The sequence below is a fragment of the Durio zibethinus genome, chromosome 16 (genome assembly GCF_047325235.1).
Source record: "Durio zibethinus cultivar Kanyao isolate XHJ-2024 chromosome 16, ASM4732523v1, whole genome shotgun sequence".
NCBI classification, from domain to species: Eukaryota; Viridiplantae; Streptophyta; class Magnoliopsida; order Malvales; family Malvaceae; genus Durio; species Durio zibethinus.
Window position 1 is genome coordinate 4,341,799 of NC_143177.1, and position 21,806 is coordinate 4,363,604.

General features: G+C 30.6%; 1 protein-coding gene across 4 annotated transcripts; it reads right to left on the reverse strand.

Moving 5' to 3' along the window:
* Window positions 1–344: 344 nt before the first annotated feature.
* LOC111291329 (protein TIME FOR COFFEE-like) lies at window positions 345–7,289 on the reverse strand. Of its 4 annotated transcripts, none has more exons than XM_089745207.1 (12): window positions 6,917–7,289; window positions 6,287–6,826; window positions 6,085–6,179; window positions 5,595–5,898; window positions 5,035–5,497; window positions 4,885–4,945; window positions 4,683–4,772; window positions 4,317–4,590; window positions 4,158–4,224; window positions 3,979–4,045; window positions 3,524–3,895; window positions 345–3,397 (listed from the first exon to the last, which is right to left on the reverse strand). In XM_089745207.1, exons 1-12 carry the CDS (start codon window positions 7,020–7,022, stop codon window positions 1,010–1,012), a joined length of 4,827 nt encoding a protein of 1,608 aa, XP_089601333.1. In that variant the 5' UTR covers window positions 7,023–7,289; the 3' UTR covers window positions 345–1,009. The 4 variants fall into 4 exon arrangements, with proteins under 4 accessions (XP_089601333.1, XP_089601332.1, XP_089601331.1 ...); XM_089745206.1 differs by having other exon boundaries at window positions 5,595–5,901; XM_089745205.1 differs by having other exon boundaries at window positions 5,995–6,179.
* Window positions 7,290–21,806: the final 14,517 nt, after the last annotated feature.

Consider the following 21,806-nt stretch of genomic DNA (forward strand, 5'->3'; position numbering starts at 1 on the left):
AATGAAGTATAGTTGATTGGAGGTTGGATTTGAAACCGAACAGAAGAGAAATGAGTTTTGTATGTTTGTATTATATTAACTTTTTTTTTTTGTTTTAAAGTTGGTCAGTTGGCTCAAATTCATCCATCTTATCTTATTTGCCAGCACACAATATCTATCTCTTTTTATCACCACACACAACAATCAAAACATAAAACAAACTTCTGTCTCAGAATATTCCTTGTTGCGGCAGAAAATTCTAAACGAAATTTTCTTTGAGCCCAGTAAATAAAATGTACAGAAAATAATTTAATCAAGTAGTAAAAGACTAGTTAAAAGTAAGGCATATTACCCAAAGAGGCACATAATCAAAATGGAGAGTTATATAAAAAAATCTAAGAGGGTTACTCTTATATGTGATAGACAAATACATATACACCTTTCAGTTGCATAAATATTATGTCAAAAGATTTGTTGAGTCATCTATCTTGGAAAATTCAAAATCCTAAAAGAAAAGAAGAGAATCATAAGAAAAAGAACCTCCATTACAGCCCCAAAAGATGGAAAAGTAGGTGTTGCTCTTCCTTTCTTTTCCTCATCCCTACCATCTTCTTTTGCCCTACAAAACATTTTTGACTCCATCTTCTGCCCACCAAACCAATCAAATTTAATTAGAGACTTCAGGATCAACCTTCTCAGGTTATAAACACAAGATTACATAAATATGTTGGATACACATTGCAAGGCACAATTTACAAGGAACAATTTCCCCACCACTGCATTAATCTTTGCAAAATTGTGGGTTGAGTGAGTTCTATGCCACGTAATAGCTTTCAATCACCTCCGCTTTTGCATTTTGTCAAGTCTTGTTTGGGCTGTGTCAGAGCGCATAATGTCATTTCTGGGCAAGAAACCAGTGTCCCCTTCATAAATCTTCAGTACCCAATCTAACTAAATCTCTTTTTGTTGCTGAATCTGTTTCTTGTTCACTATATGGGGTTTGCAATACGAAGCAAAAAGGAACATAATTCTACTCACCAGCAGGTTGATCTGCTGGTTTTACCTGAACAGCAGCAGGGACAGCATGAACAAATGGGAAGCCTGGCACATACTGATGCGGCTTTCCAGAGGACTGAGTAGTAGCAAATTGTGCAGCATGGATAAGTCCCTGTGACGCTAAGCCACCTCCTTTCATATTGCCTGCAGCAGCAGCAACTACTGCCTTTGCAGGGTCAGTGGTGCCAGTGTTGGCAAGAGTAACCGCAGAACACATCGACAACATTGAAGTTGTTGATGAGCTTGGAGGCTGTGTGTGCTGTTGCTCATTGCGGTGTTTTTGAAGATAGTACCCACTTGCAGCTGTTGCACTTGCTGAGTTTTGAACTTGGCCCTGCATGAAAGCATTAGAAAATAACATCTGCGTTTGATGCAATGCATGCTTTTGATGCTGATGCTGCTGCTGTTGCGCCACTTGGGGCTTGGTTACAGTATTTGAAGATGAACTAATGTGAGGGTTTCCCAGGATTGATGGCACACTCCTTCCACCGACAGGAGATGACTTCAGACTAGGCACTGAAGGTGAGTTCTTGGCCTGCTGAGTCGATAAACTAGATGCTTGGCCACCTTTGTTGCCAGTAGAAGTGGAACTAGCTGTCCTTGGGCTACCACCAGCACTCCTGGAGATTGAAGTTGAGGGAGAGCCAACCATCATAGGATGAGAGGGGGATGGAGTACTACCAGTAGGCTGTTGGCCTTGTGTTGATTTAGAATTAGCAGCAAAAGAAATGTGTGTGTGGCTTTGCTGTGGCCGACCTTGTTGCGGGGGAATATTCTTGAGGGATGATGAAGTTGAAGATAGAGATGCAGAAGGAACTTGAGAGATAGCTGTCCTCATAGAATTCTTCCATTGAGGAGACTGAGCTGAACTGCCACTGCTTTGCACTAGATTTTGAGGATATGCAGACAGGGCATTTGGAAACCTGGCAGGCATAGATGGTGAAGGAAGGTGATCAGAATAAGCACTTCCATTACTTTTTGCTGGTGTCTTACTTTGGGGAGCAGGAGCAGCCCCAAATTGGTGCGGCTTCTGAAGCTGAAGCATCTGCTGTTGCTGTTGTTGATTCCGCTTAAGTTGCAGCTGAGAATTAGGAGCATTGATGCCACTGATTGAAGCTGGCATAACCGAACCTGAAGTTCTGGCAGGTGCAGAGCCAAGATTAAGTGTACGGACAGAACTATCAATGACATTGTTGCCTGGATTAGTGGAAACAGATGAATCAGACAGATCCGGCCTAGAGAAGGCAATGGACTGCCCAAAAGTTTCTGAACTCTTTCCTGCCATGGCCTTCCTTTCTTCTTCCACACTAGATGCATCCCTAGTACCGCGTTTCCCATCTTCGGAAGCATGATAATTATTCTTCTTCTGTTGTGCAGCTTGGGCAGCTGTAGCAGCCGCCATAATCTGCTGATAGCCTTGCCTTGTACTTTCCGGAAGGCCATGATTTTGTGCAAAGGAGGAAATATCAAGGCCTGGAGCAGTAGAACCATTAAATGACATAGCAAAAGCTTGAGATGTGAGAATATCAACTCCAGCCTTTGAGACTGGCTGCTGTGGCTGCTGTGTTGATTGCTTCTTCTCCCCATGGTTACCACTGGAACTCATGGAACCACCCATTGAAGGAGCAGTCATCAAAGCAAAATTTGGAGTATGTAAAGGCATAGCAAAATTCTGACCATAAATATTCATATTCGCCTGAGATAGTCGGCTATCAGCCTTTGATGGGATATCTTCGCTACCTAATTCACCCTCAAGTTGCCGAGCTTGATGAGAAGCATGCTTACTTGGCTGTTGCTGCTGTTGCTGAAGCTGTAGGGGATGAGGTGACTGATTTTTTGGGGTCGGAAAAACTTGCAAGTTTCCACTGCCATTACTCACACCACTTCCATTTGGTCTCTTCTGCTGGTTCTGCAAATGCTTCTGGGAGGATGATGAACCACTGGACATGCTAGTGTTCTGATGACCTTGTTGGCTTTGCTGTAACTGTGTGGGTGGCTGTTGCTGTTGCTGAAGCTGTGAAGGACGAAGCATTTGGGCAGAATAGAAAGATCCATGAATAAAAGGTATAGGCTGAGCATGATTAGCTTGATAAGCAGGCTGTGCTCCAACATGTGCAGGAATAGGAAATGGATAGGCATTATTCTGCAGAATTGCCAAGTACTGGGTTTCATTGCCTGGCATATTTGGGTAGTTGAAGCTCAGAGCTGGGGCTGCCGGGGTGGCACTCACTGAGGCTGAGTTAGATGTAATCGAAGAAGCTGTGCTGCCAGCAGCAGGAGATTTCCCAGACCCAGGTTGGACAGATGCAGCAGCAGCAGGCTGCTGCTGCTGGCTCAATGGGAAAATAAGAGCTGGACCATGCTGAAATTAAACAGACCAGAATGAAAATTTTCAAAAAGATAGTCGAAATTCGATGGTGTAATTATCACAACACAGGAGTGCAAAAAATATTAAACAGAAGAAGAGGTTAGGGGGCAAAAAGCATACCAGGATATTACCGGATGCCCCTGAAGGTAAAGCTTGCTGGAGCAGTATTTGCTTCCTCTGTGCAGCGTCCACCATGTTTGCAGCCGCCTGAGAACCTTTACCTTTGCCAACATGACCAGGAAAAATTGCAAGACCCTGCCCCTTCTCTTGTACAGAATTCACACCTCTCACAGAAATGTTCCCATGCAATTCCGAAGTGGGCACTACATTTAGATTGCAAACCTTCGGCCCATAGATTGATGCTGAACCAGGTGCTGCTGGCCAGAAAGGATTCATCTTCATAAATTGCTGGAAATAGTGTATATTCCGAGCAATGTAGCTATGGGTTGCACATCTTGGTGGTCTTGGTTGAGTAAAAAGCAAATGTGGAGGCTGCAAAAGTCCAAAATTTCAAGATAAATTAGGGCAACAGAAAAAAAAAATCAAGAGCTGTAAAAAAAAACACAGCGACATGCCTGAATAGCTGCTGAAGATATAGGGCTCCCATCCATGGATACAACACCTTGTAGAGGAGCCATGTATCTGTTCAGGAAAAGAAAAATTAATTTTCCCCCATTATAACATCTAAACAACTGGTTTAGATCTGCTAGTGACAAAAAAGCACAAAACTAATATCAAATCATCCCAGCTATACCCCATTGGAGGAAGTCCACTAGGCCAGTTAGCCATTGACATCGGCAAAGGTAAAGAACCAGAGTGTGCTGTAGAAGGCAAAAAAAACCTCCAGATCAGCAACACAAGGAGAGGGGAAATTTCCACGGGGAGAAAAAGAAAACAAGGAGGATTATTTTACCAGTTTTCTCCATACTGGGCTGTTGATGCTGCAGCTTTTGAACATGGTGGTTGAGCTTGTTCGCACCAATACTACCTGTGCCACTATCTCTATCAGATTTCTCCAAATCAAGCAGTAGATCAATATTCCTTTCTTTCTTTACAAATGGTTTATGTGATTCAGTTTCTTCAGCAATCGGTTTGGCCTTCTTATTACTATCCTCAGCATCCACATTCACATCTTCCTTTTCGATTTTCACTCTTTTATCATCTTCCTTTACCATAGAGTTCATCTCCTGCACATAGAAACAAATGAAAAAAAAAAAAAAAAAACCCATTAATTTATGAGACATCATATCAAAAGATAGGTGACAGCTAGGTGACTAACCAATTCCATATCTATGGCCATTGGTTTAGGATCTGAAGCCCCAAAATCACCATCAGCATCCCTTTCTGCAGATGATCTAGACGGAGGAGCCTAATACCCAAAAAAAAAAAAAAAAAAAGAAAAGAAAAGAAAAATAAAATCTTAGAAATCCCATAGTCGAGAATTAAAAAGATTGGATCTTTTAACAAAAAGGGATCCACACCATCAGATCTATCTGGAACTTCTCTTCCCGCTGGCCCTCAATCTCACAAACCGTTGAATTCCTGGAATACCAAAATTTTCCAATTAGGAAAACTTTCAAACCTTCAAGATTTAACAAAAGAAGAAATGAGTAAAAGGAAATAATGCTCACGTTTTTGTTACTGTCAAATTCTCATGCTCATCATTCAATCGGACACCGGCCGAAGAAGGATTAATAATAGAAGAAGGTGAAGATTCCTTCTTTGCCAATTGAGAGTCTTCTTTTGTACTGATACCGATATCTCTACTCTCAGATGCTATGGTCAAAGGCTTTGAATCAGGTACCAAATTGTTTTTCTCTTCCTTCATTGGTTCAGCCTGAACCAGCTCCGGTGAAGCTGTTGCGGCTTGTGAAGAATTCATCAAATCATAAGAATTCCCACCATTTTCAACCACGGATCCTGAATTCTTCTCCAAATTGGGAGAAGTAGCTTCAATTTTAGCTGGTTGCTCAATTTCAACCTTAGTTGTAGTAGATGAAATGGAACCGTTCCTAACAGTGAAAACAGAAGGAGGTGGCGCTGTCGTCACCTCATCCTCATACTTCACCGGTCTCGGTCTTTTCCTCTTTGGAGCTGCAAAAACAAAAAAAATACCTAAGTCAAAATCTGTTACCCAATTGCTGGAAAAGGCAAAAAGTTTTCCTTCCCTTCTAAGCTGAAAGTTACTAACCAATTGCAGACATAGGAGTAGCAGAGGAGTTAGAATTTGAAGGCAAAATACAAGATGATGGAGGAAGAGTTGATGGGGAGTTTAAGATCGGTGACGAGACACTTGATTTAGCATCATTATTGGGTTTATTAACTTCTGTTGAATCAAACTTGTCCAAATCATTCCCAATTATATCTTGTTTAGATGCGACTTGTGGCTGTCTCATCAAACCATATAAAACCTCCGCAATCTCGATCTCAATCTCCTCCTGTACTGAAGACGAATATTTTGACGACTTCGGTGGCCTTTGTTTTGGTCCGTTAAGCTTCTACATCAGAAACCAAACCTCTGTCAATAAATTGAACAAAAAACGAAGCCCAACCAAAAAATAATAATGGAAGATTTTCATAAGAAAACTGACCATCTTCTTCCTCATAGAAGGATTGGAAGAAGATGGGGAGGCTGAAGCCCGAGACGGTGATGATAGCGTCCCAGTTACAACTGTCCTCACCGGCGAAGTTGAAGCTTGATGGTGAATTTTCTCTGCGCCTATAACACCAGCGCCACCGGCACTTGAAGCCCATTCATGAGACCTTTTAGTAGAAGCTGTAAAAAGATAAAATTGTAAAAATACAACAAACCGGTGAATTCAAAAGAAGAAAACTTGCTAAAAAAAAAAAAGAGAATTTCGTTAATCTATTCCACCTCTCTACCTGACCGAGCTTTTCTAGGCACCGACACGCCAATCATCTCATCGGCAGCCTTCCATTTAGATGAGGTAGTCATGGTGGTACTCACAGTCGTCCCCGCCGGTGATGTTGTTCTAATAACTTTCACTGACGGTGGAAAGCTCTTCCGATGTTGATGCTGATGCTGATGCTGCTGCTGTTGATGATGTTGGTGATGGTGATAATGATGATTTGATATCGACAAAGACCCGGCAGTGGTGTTCGGCGGAAGTATCCGAAGAGAACCTCCACCGCCGGTTCCGCCGCCATCTTCGTCATAATCATCTTCGTCATCGTTTACGCTTTCTTCAGAAGTATCATCGCCTCCATCTTCTCTGTTACTTATCAATATATCGCCTCTTCTTCTCTTACTCGTTCTACTCAAGCGATCTCTTTCTCTATCTCGTTCTCTATCCCGCTCTCTATCTCGTTCCCGTTCCCGTTCCCGTTCCTTTTCACGATCTCGATCCTTCTTTCGATCCCTTAAACGCGCCGTTTCCTGTAACTCCACCGGCCCATAATCCTCTGCACCAAAGGCAAACAAAAAACAAATCAGAAAATTCACTAGAACGACACCGTTAGAGAAGAAATGAAAATCAGATCTGAGTTGAAAACCTGGAGAGTCTCTAAGAGAGCTACTTCTATGCCGCCGCCGTGAAAGGCCATTTGTGGTGGCGGCAGCGGCCATGGTGACTCTCCTCGCTTCTCTGCTTCTATCCATCTCTGTAAATTAACTCGATTTGATGATAATAAATTAGTTGTTATAGAAACAAGACTAATCGCATCAGTCATCAGTCACTCCCCTGACATGTACCATTAATCGCCGGAAAATAAGCTCCGGTGACTATCTCCAGTGAGAAAACCGATTTCAATAGTTTTCAAAGATCTTGTTTCGAAGCAATTGTCAGACATGAAAGATCTTTAGCTTTCAATTGTTCCCCCCTCTCTCTCTCTCTCTCTCTCTCTCTCTCTCTCTCCCTCTTTCTTCTCCTTCTCTCTCTCTCCTTTTTTTGTTTTATAATCTCATGATTCTCATCTTCGTCTCGCTATTTCACTCTCAACGAACCCACTCAAATTGCTAATGGACGGCCACGATACATGACATAAAAAAAATGCTCAAATCGTAACCGTCGGCTCCTCGACAAATCCAACGGTTTTCATTGGAATAAACCAACATGGCAAGATCTAGACTGTTGGATTAGTGGTCTTAACCTTTTCTGAATTATCATGCCACGTGTCATTTTCTTTTTCTTCCCTCTAAAGCTTCCGTATTTTGATTTCACTCGCTTTGATTTGATAACAAGAAATAATCAGTTTTGTAATATTTACTAAAAATAGGAATTATAGTATTAGGGTTAAGAGAGTTAGGGACCAGATAGGTAATCGACGGACCAGATTTTTTTGGCCAATGTCGACGGACCAGATTGGATGTAACCAGTAAAAGCAACTTTGGTAGCCCTTGGATTACGATCTGACGTGGCTCTCGCATCCTTTTAAAAAGAAAATTTCCGAAACCAGATTCCCAACGAACAAACACGTCCGAGCTGGCATCGAACCAGGAGGCTCGTGATGTCGATCAGCAATCCTGATCTGGACCGTTCGCTGTATGAATTCGACGGCTGGAATAGTGGGATAACAGGGGTGGTAACTCGAGTCACGGTCACTGACCTTCAGAGAATGTGGGCCCCACAATCAGCTGCCTGTCTAGAAACTCTTTCCGCGCGTTGGCCTATTATCACGTTCGCTATATGTGGCAGCTTTTGATGACTTTTAAAAGGTCCCACAACCAAATATATTATAAAATATAAATATATAAATAGGGAACCTAATCGCCGCGCAGTTAAAGAAAAAATAAAATCGCCAGGTCCACGCGCTTCGAGTGGGATTCACATTTTATACAACGTACAAAAGAGAAATTTTATGCTAAAAGCAATCCTACTTGGCAAAGTTGCTCTCATTAAGTGCCGGATGAATTCGACACGTGGTTTATGTTCCCCGCTCATTCGTCTCCTCGGATTTTTGCTGTTCGCTTGCTGTTGGCTACCGTTTGCTTTTTCATCACAAACCAGTAAATAAAAAACATTAAAAAAAAAAAAAGCAAGGATAATACGACAAAGGTGTTTCACGCAATTAATGACGTGGTGGATGAACAAACTATTTTGGTTTCTGACTAATTTAATTAGATAGTCGTTGTCTTCACTTGAGACTATTGAGTGGTGAAGAGTTCGGTGGACGAGGATGCCATTTTATCAGGACCCTCGACCAAGAAAATAAATAAAGAAAATAATTTTGGGAGACCAATGTGGCCACGTCAGAATCCGGGACCCAACAGGAAAATGCTGGCCCACCATAATGGAACCCTTTCTGCATCCACTTTTGTTGCTTTGTGAGAGCTTTCATTTCCTCGCTATCGTGAAATCCCGAGGCTGTGCCACGTGTGAACTAATTGCTACGTCATCATGCTTTGGCAACCTCTCTGACGGTGTGCTTAACCCTAGCCGACAACAAACCCCCCCCCTCCCAACTCAAACCCCATTCATTAAATTAATTAATAGAATAAATGAAGATCCTATTTAATGCAGGAAATAATATAAAAGATATAATGATAATTATTTTATATTATGATTAATTTATATTTTAAAATAATAAAATTTTAAAGAAATTTTTTTAAAATAAAAAGAATTATTTTTAATTATAATTAGTTATATTATGATTAATTTATATTTTAAAAAATAAGATTATAAAGAGATTTTTTTTAAATAAAAAAATATTTTTAATTCATAAAATTAAATTTACATATTTTATTATATTTTTAAAAATTATATTAATAATTTCAGTTGTATAAACTTTAAGAAAAAATAATTTTAATCAATAAATAAATTATCTTATGTTAATATTTATATACATTAAACATAAGATAAAATAATATTATTTAATCTAATTTTAATCATAATATTATTGTATCATATTCTATTATAATCTTATGTACCAAATAAATTCAAAAGTTCATTGATTAACCTTTCTTACCTTTTTTTAATTATGTAAAATAACATAATAATAGAAATAAAATTCAAGACTATTGTTACTTTATTTATTTATTTATTATTATTATCATAGATATCGGAGGGTTAATGGATTGAAGTCAGGACATGTTTGGATGAATAGAAATAAGATGGTTAACAAATCTTTTCAATAAAATTTAACGTATCCAAAAGATGCCAAAAGAATGGAGAGAGATTGTGAAATAACACTTTTGTGCCTTTATAAAAAAAAAAAAAAAAAAGGTGATATACAAGATTGTTCGAACTATCAAGGAATAAATTTTATGAGTTATATTATAAAATTTTGAGAGAGAGTAATTGAATATAGGTTGTGACGTGAGGTCACTATTTTCGAAAACCAATTTAGATTTATGCCAGGACACTCCACAATAAAGGCCATCCCCTTTTTTAGGTTTTTATTGAAAGGTTTTTGGGTTAAAAAAAGGATCTATATATGATATTTATTGACTTTGAGAAAGCATACGATATAGTTCCTCAATAGGTGCTTTGGTAGGCTTTAATGAAAAAAGGAGTCACTTTAAAATACATAAACATAATTAAAAGCTATAAATGAATGAGTGATAACGAATGTGAGGATGATTGGGGCATGACAAATAGCTTATCTATTATCTCAAGATTACATCAAGGCTTTGCATTAGTTATGGACGAGCTCACTAGACATATCCAAGATAAGGTGTCATGGTTTATGTTATTTTTCGATGATATAATCTTATTTGCCAAAACTTATGATGCCCTTAATACAAAATTAGAATCATGGATAAGTATATTAGAGTCTTGAGGTTTTAAATTGAATAGATCTAAAATTGAATATATAAAATACAAGTTTAGTAGTTACAAATAAGTGAGTACTAGTATAATTAAGTTGGATGGTAAGAAAGTACTAAAGAGTAGCCAATTTCAATATTTGGGATCAATTATTTATAGTGATAATGAGATAGAAGCAGATGTCAAACATAGGATTCAAGCAGGATGGACAAAGTGATAGAATGTGTTGGGTGTGTTGTGTAATCACAACATACCTTTAAAATTATATGTGAAGTTGTATAATATAATTGTAAAGCTTACATTACTATATGAAATTGAGTGTTGGGCTATTAAGAAACAACATAAGAAGAAAATAAACATAGTAAAGATAAAGATGCTTAAATGGATATGTAATAAGACTAAAAGAAATAAAATTAGAAAATGAAAAGATTCAAGAAAAATTAAAAGTAGTCCGAATTGAAGAGAAGATAATAGATGGGCCATTTGAGATGATTTGGACATTTGAAACATAAGACCAACTGTGCGCCAATTAAGAGAATTGAATCTCTAGATTTATGAGAAATCAAAATATTTAGAGGTAGACTACGAAAGATATGGATGCAAGTAATAAAAAATAATATGATATTAAGGACTTAGATTAAAATGTGGTTGTTGATGAAATGAATAGCTTAGTGTGTTGTTGTTGTTATATATATATATTGAAGACAATAAAAACAAATTGTGATTTAAAATTTCAAAAATAGAAATTTAGAATGTTATATTCCTTTACTGAACATTTTTTAAAATAAATTTATTAAATTTAAAATATTATTATTAAAATTTTAACTTAATGTGTACAAGATGAACTAATAGCACTTTTGGTTGAATGGAATCATGATTCTATTCAAGCTTTTTTCCAGTTCTTCTCTTTATTCATTTGTTTGGTTCAAAAAGTGTGAAAAAATGAAAATTTTGAAACCCTAAGCAATTTCAAGTTTGATTGATATTACAAATCTTCTTCACCCTTTATTATTTACAATTCTGTAGTGAAGGAAAATTAAAACAAACCTTAAACCCCATTTTACACCTAACACAAAACTAGAAACTCTTTGATCGACAACTATATTTCGATCAACAAGAATACTTCGACCATTATTGATGGCTGGAAAAACACCACAAACAACAATTAACAACATCTTAAGAGGGAACCAACATAAAAAAATATAAAAAAAAAAAAGTGAAACAAGAGAGAAAAATAACAAAGATAGCCAACAATGGTTGGAAAACTTTTGGGTTAAGCCTAATAAATGGAAGAGCTAGGTGAATGAAAGATATTATTGTAAATATTACCAAAGAATAATATTTTCTAAGTTAGATTGTTGTTTTCTAAATCATATAAAATGTATTTTGTTAGAAAATTTATGTTTTAAAAGTATAAAATGAATTTTGGAATGAAGTAGTAAAATGGAAATCGAATGTTCTATTTCAAACTAATAAAATTTGACAATTAGAAAATAGGTATTCTAATATTATAGATTGGGTATTCAAATGCCCACATTATGGAAAACAAACATGCAAATATCTTATGTTGGGCGTTCGAATACCCATACTTGGACACTAAAAAATTAAATCCATTGGAAGTGTTCTTTCATTCCAAAAGTTGCATCAATTCATTTGAATGATGTCTATACATGAAAGGTGGGTTGAGACATCCTCTAAAGTCTATAAATACTTTTTTAAACACAATTTTAATAACAATCAAACAACTTTACATCTTTTCATTCTTAAAAGATCAAAAACATCTTTTATCTTCCTATACTTTCTTTTCTAGTTAATGATTCATATGAGTGTAAAAAAAACATGAAGTGCAATTACTTTCTTCTTCAATTTTAGGCATTTTACTTGGGGATAAAATCTACAAGAGTACATTTACACCATAGTGGGAAACTATTATCTTTAAGAAAACTTCATAGAAGTGCCTTACCTAAAAATCAATATCTTCTTTTCCATTTTTGTATTTTTGCATACTTTGTTGTTTTTGTTGCCATAACTATGCTCAAAAGATAAATTTCATTTTCAAGTGGTATGAATAGCAAAAGACTTTTAGGGTGGAAATTGTGGCCTCTAGCTTAGAGGTTCAATCTAAGATTTTTTAAAGGTATTTTATAAAAAAAACTAAATGAATATCGGTGATAAAAAGGTCAAGATGAGCGTGTGAATGAAATTTTCTAAACATTGATGTTTATCAACAATGATTAGACAATGACGGGTGACTGTTTTCGGTGTCAGTCAGTAGCGGCCAACGGAGGCTAGTAAGATTATAAAAAGAGAGGTTATTTTTTTGTTTTTAGAGAGAGAAAAGGAAATAAAAAAAATGAGGAAGGAAAGAGAAAATGAAGAAATGAGAGAGGAAAGACAAAAAAAAGAAAAATCTAAAATTTTTATTAGTATAATTTTTTATTAATTTTGTTGGATTTTTTTATTTTTAATAATTATTTTTGTTAATTAACTATGATTAATTTTGTTTTAATTAATTAATATTATTAATAATCAAAATTTATTAATTAATAATTAATAATAAAAGATAAGTGAGTTAATTAATAATTTTATTTTATTGATTAATTATGGTTAACATTATTTTTATAATCAATTATAATTAATTTAATAAAAAATAAAATAATCTTTTAAACTTATTCCAACTGTATTATTTAAACTAACTAAACACATTAATACTAATTCTTACCATATTCCATTCCAATAAATTAAATATCATGATAATTATTTGATTCTATTTCTTCAATTTTCTATTTTCACAAAATATCAATTTTATTCTTTCCTTTTATTCCACGACCAAACATACCCTGCTTTTGTTTTCATTAAAAAAATTCCACCCCTGTTCTGATGATATAAACAACTAAAAATTTTTTAATATTTAATTTGATCACCGTTGCCATTTACAAAAGATGTAAAAAAAAAAAATCAAATTAAATTCTGAAAATAAATGAAGTTTTATCTATGACAATTTGTTCTTTTAATAATCAAAATTTTACTTAAAAAAGATGGTCATCTAAGGTTTTAAATATGTAAAATGAAGCTCCGTTTGCTTCGCATAAAATCACATTCAAAAAATAATTTTTATATTTTTAAATAAAAAATTGACTGATGAATTAAAAATGATTTGTTAGTTAATAAAAAATAAAATTATTTTTTTGAAAAATATCTTATGAATTTGAAAAAAAAAGACATTTTTCAAAAATTTTTTTTTATAAGAGTAAAATTATTTATTAATACTTTTGAGTATAATTTTATTTATAAATAATATTATATAAATAAATAATATACTATTAATATAATATATTAATAAATAACATTATAATACATTCATAAATCATATTATATTAATAAATTATATATATTAATAAATATTATTATAAATAAATATTATACTAATATATTAATTTTAATAAATAATATACTATTAATAAATAACAATATTATATTAATAAATAATATAATAATAAATATTATTAATTTAATTAATAAATATTATAATAATATATTAATAAATAATATACTATTAATATAATATATTAATAAATAATATTATAATATATTAATAAATAATATAAAGAATAATAAATAATTTTATTTTAAGTATTTTTATATTAACATAATATTTTAATATTAAATATTATTATTAAAATATAATTCCTTTTTAATATTAATAATTTTAATAATAAATAATCTCAATATATTTTAATAATAAATAATTTTAAATATTTTAATAATTATATTAATATTATTTAAAAAAATTCATAAAACAATCAAACAATGAAAAATATTTTTCATTAACTTATCTAAATAATAAAAAATCTCTTTTAATTTAAAAAATATAAATATTTTTGAAAAATTATTTTTTATGAAATAAATGGAGCTGAAGAATAAATTAAAGAAGAAAAAAAAAAAAAAAAAACAAAAGGGAATAAGTTGAGGGCAATAAGGGACACCAAGTTTGGCCTATCTCAGCTTCTCTCTTGCGGGGCTCACCATCCTCCATTAATTAATGAATAAGATACCATATCAAGGGTATCTTATATATATATATATATATATATATATTTGCAAACACAGCTAAGAATCATTATTTAGTTATTACTTAAAATAATTAAAAAAATTGCTGCCAATTTAAAATTGCCACGTAGGATATTATAATACTCAATCTACTGACAGATAAAAAAAAAACCGAATTAATTGAAAGTATTAAAATACGTCAAATTAACTATTAATTATTACCTTTTAATATAAAATATTATTATAATAATAATTTAACTAACTTTAAAAAATATGTTAACAGCATCCATTACGGAAATTCTTAAAATAAATATTACTGACTTTAATTAGTTTAAAATTTTTTAAAAGCTAAATGTAACATAAATTGTTTACTTTAGAATTATATTTTCTTCCTATTTCAAAATATTTGTCATGTATTAATTTTTATAAAATTTTTAAAAATTTTTAATTTTAATATATTTAATATTAATATTTAAATTTTTTTATAAAATTAAATTTTTATTATTTTAAATTTCAAGAAATAAAAAAATCATAAAAATAAAAATTTTAAATATTAAAAAAAATAATTTTAAGATATCTTAGAAAAAAGATAGACAAAAAGAAAAGAATACAATTTTTTATTGTGCAATCTCTACAAAAGAGACAAAAATTTAATGAAGAAACGGCCATAAAGTGAGACAAAGCATGTTGTATCGTATCATATAGCGACTTTTATACAACTTTGTATATTTTTATCTCTCTCTATCTTTTTTTTTTATAATATTCTTTCAAATATAATAATAATTTAAAATTATTTTAACCTAACCCTTACCATGATTAATTCATTTTTTATTACTTGAATAATTTAAAATTATGGTAAAGGCAATGGCACACCACATGTAGCTGCTCATGCTTCTGTTACTTTAAATAGTGATTAAAAAATAATTAAATCACACTAAATCCAAGCTCACGCTATGGGACAAACAGGATCTACAGCTACTTTTTTTTATCAAGGAGTTTGACAAAGAATATGCACGTGTGAAACTGCCATGTGGATGTCTTCCACACGTGGGACTTTAGGGCAAAGTGCAAGATAAAGTTAATTTATAAGTGCCTTTGAATTTTGAAAGTGGACATTAGTGAAAGGGAATAATATTAGGATTTATATTTGATGTATTTTTATGTATAAAATATTATATATTAATAAATAAATTATATAATGATATTTAATAAAAAATTAATTTTAAATATATATTTAGAATTAAATGTATTTATTTTTTAAAATTTTAAAATAAATTTTTATGAGTTATTATTATGTGATTTATTAATAATGTATAACATCTATAGAATTTGTACATTAATAATATATAAAATATAAATTCATAATATTATCTATAAAATTATTTTCCTTATTTTTTGTTAGAGTATTAATAAAATAGCTAATTAGTTGTTAAGGAATATGCATTTATAGAGAAGGCTAAATGATAAATATCATTATTATCACATTTTGTTTATAATAATAATTTTAACAAAAATAAAATTAAAGAAAAAAATCAAATATATAAAAAAAAGTACTCTTAAAACTACGCAATTATTATCTTGAAGGTATTTGAAAGCCTAATTGATATATTTTTAAATATATAATAAAATTTAAATTAAATAAAATATATTTTTTTATTAATAAAATAATAAATCGGGCGGAGCTCAAACCTAAAAATTATCGACCAAACTTCCACCGAATCAAGCCAAATCTGCAGGCCCGACGTACCACTTGACTTATGGACAGATTTATTCTTATGTACCATAGAGCAAAATATAGGATTTAACATCATTCACAACAATTTTTCTTTTTAAATTCAGGATAAGTAAATTGTTTAATTTTTTAATGTAAGATTTGTCATATTTAATAGTTAAATATAAATAGTTATAAATCGTATATTTAAAATAATTCTAACAAGTGATATAGAATTTAAATCTAAAATATTTTTATCAAAACAAATGAATTTTAATTGATTGAATGAATTATTTGTTAGTCATTTACAACATATATATATATATATTTGAACATTATCTCATAATTAAGTTAAAATTATTCAATAATCAATTAATAAATTATAATATAATTAAATAATTAAATTCACATAGGTAAATTTGAATCTAAAATCTTAGAATTCTAAAATCTTTTCCTTATTATTAAATCAAAATCTCATTCGCATAACTTTATATATTAGTGACTAATATAAGTTTAAATATACATATTAGTGGCTAATATTAATAATTTTAATATTTCATATATTTAAATAATCCAATCTCATAAGTTCAAATTTCATAAGTACTACTTAAACGCACAAATTAAAATTCATCCAAAACCAATCTAACATCCATTTTCCAACCATCTGTCCACACGTCAACCAATTGATTCACCATATCAACCAATTAAAACAACAAAATTGCCAAATGTTAAAATCTTTTAAACGAAAATTTAACAGTAGGTATAGATAGTAAGCATAGGAAAAAAATTCCCTCTTCTTTTTCTGTTCTTTTCCTTTCTTTTCTGAAAATATTTTTTAGCCACTTAAAAAAAATGAATGTGTTGTCAAGCAATTACAACCCAATTACAATCTCCCATAGGACTCTATTTGAAGGGTAGATTGCTTTAAATATAAGTATAGTTGTCGGTTAATGCAAGGAACGCATGACTTGACCCTTAAAAATAAAATTGTTCCATTTTTTCAGAGAATAAAATTGTTACATTCTCATAAAAAAGCCGAGGTCAATGATTTAACTCCCCTCTCTTTGGTATTACCTAAGTATTTCTTTGGCAAGAAAAAATTATGACTTATAATTGTAAATACTTAATTTTATTTAGATAATTCAATTTTATATTATTTTTGCGCTTGATTTAAATAATTTTGAATTAATTTGAGTGTTATAATTGGATTAATTCGTTCAGAGCTTATTTAAGATGAATTGCTTTTGATCATTTTGTATGGGATAAAATCTAGTCTAATTCTATTTGAGTTAAAGTTTAATTTAATTTGGGTCAATGCAACATTTAATTATTTTGACTTAAAAACCCAAAAATCAATATGAATTCAAATTTCAATTTTAGGCTCAATTACAAGCCCAATTAATGACCCAAATGCAACCAATTTAAAGTCTAATTTTAAGTGAAAGCCTAGATTGAACTTTGATTAATTAAAAATTACAAAAAATCTTTAAAAAAATATCAAAATAAAATTGGCCGACAACCACTAAACTAGGAGTAGTAAGTTGTCCAATTCTAGCCACAATAGTCTATAGCAACCTTCTCTATCTTGCAAATCAAACCTTGCAACTAGCTTGTAGGTCAAACGAAAACTTCACAAATAAAAGGGGCCATTTGCCATAAACTTAGACAACAAAAAAACCACTTACTATCAAGCTCTAACCTAACCAGAACTCTTTTTTATAGCCAACACCATCACAACCGTAAAAATCAGTCGAACCATTTCACACAACAAAAAGCCATTAACCTTCCTCTACGACCAAATTTCACAAAAAAAAAAAAAAATCCCAACTATTTACCATCAACAGTCCCCTTTAACACCACCCAAACCTATCACCCAATTCAATAACATCCACCACCTTCATCATTCATCACAAGTCCACCAAAGCATTCTTGTAAAACCAACACCCACCATTGCATCTCAATCACAACCCATAATCACCAAACAACAACCAAACCCTTTAAGCTATCATTGAAATTGACCCTTTCACTACCATCAAACAACCGGTAACCATCATCACTCATTCCCAAAACCTATTCGACAACCATAAAAAAAATTTAGTCGTGACCTTAATTGAAAGATATCACTGTTCAAACCAAGCTTATCGTAACCTATTCAAAATCACACCACCAATTACCATAAAAGAAATCTACCTAAGATCCATCCAAACATAAAGTAAAAAATTTTGAAAAAAACCTCATCCCTTTTTGGGAAATGTCAGCAACAATCCATTAAAAAAGCACAAAGAAAATCGTAAAAAAAAAAGAGAAAAATAGTAAAAAAAAGGCAACAAAAACTAAAATAAAAAAAAAGTTAGGATTTCAGTGATTTTTTTTTCTCTTTTGAAAATTTGATTTCTCTGTTTGAGGTACATGTATATCAGTTCTGAAAGGAGAAATCTCTAGTCATCTTCGAGTTTAAATAGCAACATCGACAGTGCGGTGATCAGGGTGGTGGCCCATTGTGACATTAGTTTTGGATGATAAAAAATCATTAAAAGGAGGAGGAAAGGGAAGGCAACAATATACTAAAATTTCAAGATGATCGAACGGTAAATAAAAAGTAAATGGTAGTTCAAGCTATTGGTTTATAATCTTCTATTTGCAACTCTAAGGGTTTTTTCTTTTGAGAAAACAAAGGCCTAAAGTAAGAAAAAGATGGGAAAATAGCCAATAGATGTTTTTAAGAAAATTTTTAACATTGATCTATTGTAGTCGGCGATGAGGTGCAGTGGTCGGCACAACCATGAAACGCAGGAATCTGGGTTGACAAAAGCTAGCCATTTTTTGCTTTAAAAAGATTTGGGTTTTTTTTTTTTTAATAGTTTGAAGGAAATGAAATGAATGAAAAAAATTGAAGGCTTTAAAGTTAAAAAAAAAAAAGGTATGTAGAAACAGGTCAACCTGACTTATGACCCATTGAATCGGTTTGTCTTTGATCCATGCTTCAAACTCATCCTAACCTTAACCTAGTCAATCCAATTGTGCCCAAATATCTTGTTTTGAATTTTAAATTGGATCTAACTCAATTTTGTAGGTACATTTCAATCTCATTTATTTATTTATTTATTATTGGTTCATTTATTATATATTTATTTATAATAGTAAAAATATCTTTAAAAAATTTAATTAAAATGTTGTACGGTTAAGATTATAATTCTAATTTTACCTTGTGTAATTATATTTATTTTATCAAATAAATGTAATAACACTTAAAAATAAATGAAAATTTTTCTGATGATGAGATTCTAAAGTATTCTGAGTAGTGATGCCTAAAAAATCTCTAGGTGAAATTTTATTCTTAAATACTAGTATTTATAAAAAGTTTTCAATAAAATAAAATTTTTTCTTTTTCTTTATAAAAGAAACTAATTAGAAAAGAATTATTAATAAAAATAGTAACAATAAGGGAAAAATTTTTTTATTCGATGATGAGATTCTAAGGCATCCGAGTAGCAATGTATAAAAAATCTTTAAGTAAGAATTTTTTTTTTAATATTATCAATATATTAGAGTATTTATAAAAAATTTCTTTAATACAATAAAAATTTCTCTTTTTTGCTATAAAAATATGTGTAAAAAAAATTGATAAATTTCTTTTAAAGGAAAAAAATAAAATATGTGCATCAATATTTTATCATTTGCATTACATACATATCCTCTTTTTTTTTTGGAAAATAAACATAAACCTTCGAGGATGCGATTATAAAGTATTTCAAGTAGTGATATCTAAGAAATCTCTATGTGAGAATTTTTTTTTTTTAATGTTACCAATGTACTTGAACATTCTAAGAATTTTTTCAATAAAATGGTTCTAATTTATTTTTCTTGAATAAAATGGAATAATAATAAAGTAATAAAATAATAAAAAAACACTAAAATTAAAATGAATAAAGGAAGTTAAGGAAATTATTTTTAAACATCAAAATTAAGGCCTCTTTGTCGGGATTAAAGGATAACACAAAATTAATTGGTAATATTTTTAACGAACGGTATGGACTGCTAATCCTTTCTTATATGTAACTAACTCCTAGACCCAAATTATTTTTCAAATTCTAAAATTATCTTTTTAATAAATTTTAATTTATTTTAAAATTTTATTAAAAAAGTAAGTTTTAATAGATAGTTAATTATACCTAACCAAAAAAAATTGAAAAAAATTCCTTGTTTTTTAAAGTTTGTTTAGTGATATCCAAAACCATTATGACAATAACTATATACTCTATAAATATATACTAATATTTATGATATCTATACTTATATATGAAAATAATTCCTTAAGATATTGTATGTGTTTTTTTTTAAATTTTTTGATTTAGTTTTCTTTGAACAACATTAAAAAATTTATACTTGTATATCTCTACACTATATGTTGAAAATTATTATGTTTACAAATAGGAAGACATGTGATAAGTTTTTTGCTCACCACATGTCATCTTTTTAAAAATTTTTTGTTAAATTTTTTTTAACAAGATATGTGGCAAGCATTTTGCTCATCATGTACAATCCTTTTTTTAATATTTTTTGAAAAAAATTTTCAAAAAATCTTCTAGGGGTTAATATGTTGATATAGGACGAGCTCTTTGCTAGGCATGTGGTATTTTTTAATTTTTTAAAAAAAATTTTTCAAAAAATTTTTTTATTTACTTAATTTTAATTATAATAAAAATAAAAATAAAAAAGACACTGTAGGAGATAAGGGAGGAGGAATGGTTGCTGGAAATTACAAAGCCTTTCACGTTTTTTACAAAAAAATCAAACCAAATACCTAGCTAAAAAAATCTCTAAAATATATTAATCTCTTCAATAAAAAAGTAGACTAAACCCTAAACCATCAATCACATATTAAGAAATAAAAAATGCAATTAAAACAATAATCAATTAAAAAAATAACCTACAAAAAAATCAACTAAAAGAATCACAAAAAGAAAAATTCTTTTAAAAAATTAATTACTAAATCTAGAGTTTAAATATTTTTTCAAAAAAAAAAGTCTCCTTAAAATGAAAAAATAAAATTAAAAAAATTAAAGACATTAGATTTGAAGTTTTTAATAAATTAAAAAAAATTAATAACTAATCAACACAAACAATCATATAAAAAACTATACATAATATATATATATATATGATTTTCGAAATTTTTTAAAATTTAAAAATTATATTTTATAAAAATTATAAAAAAATTCGAGACAAAACGGGATAGCATTCGAATTTGTCATGATAATTAAGCCAATAGCAATAAACGAGTCATGTAACCAGATGATCATAAATAATTAATAAATGTATTATGTTAATGCTGAATTCTACAATTAATTTATTTTCTTTATGTATATTCATGTTTTCATCTACATTTTTTTCTTATAAATTTGTTTTGCTTGTATCATAGAAGTGTGAAAATCTATTACCAAATTAACAAGTATACAGTGAAGGGGAGTTGAGGTTTCTTTATTTTGAAAAGTAATAATCAATAGCTAGTCTTGTCAGTGTTTGACTAATAGTTATAGAGGCGTGGTCAAGTTTTGTCTAAATAAACATAATGTCTTATTGGATGTGAGCACAAACAAATTAATAACAATAGGTCTCTAAATTGGACATGACATACCAACATTTAAAACTTGGTATAATTTATAAAATACATTTTGTGGTTAAAGATCGAATGAACAAGTCATCTGTGATTTAAAAAGTGACTTTTAACTCTTTTTAAATATTTTTTCGTTAATTTTGAAGCCAAATGCTTTTTTTTTTTAAGAAAAAATTTGAGATAAATAATTTACATAATTTTTTAAATTAAGATAAAATATATTATATTTAATAATTTAAAATAAGTAATTATAAGTCATGCGATCGAGATAATTTTAATAAACGATAATCGATAGAACTT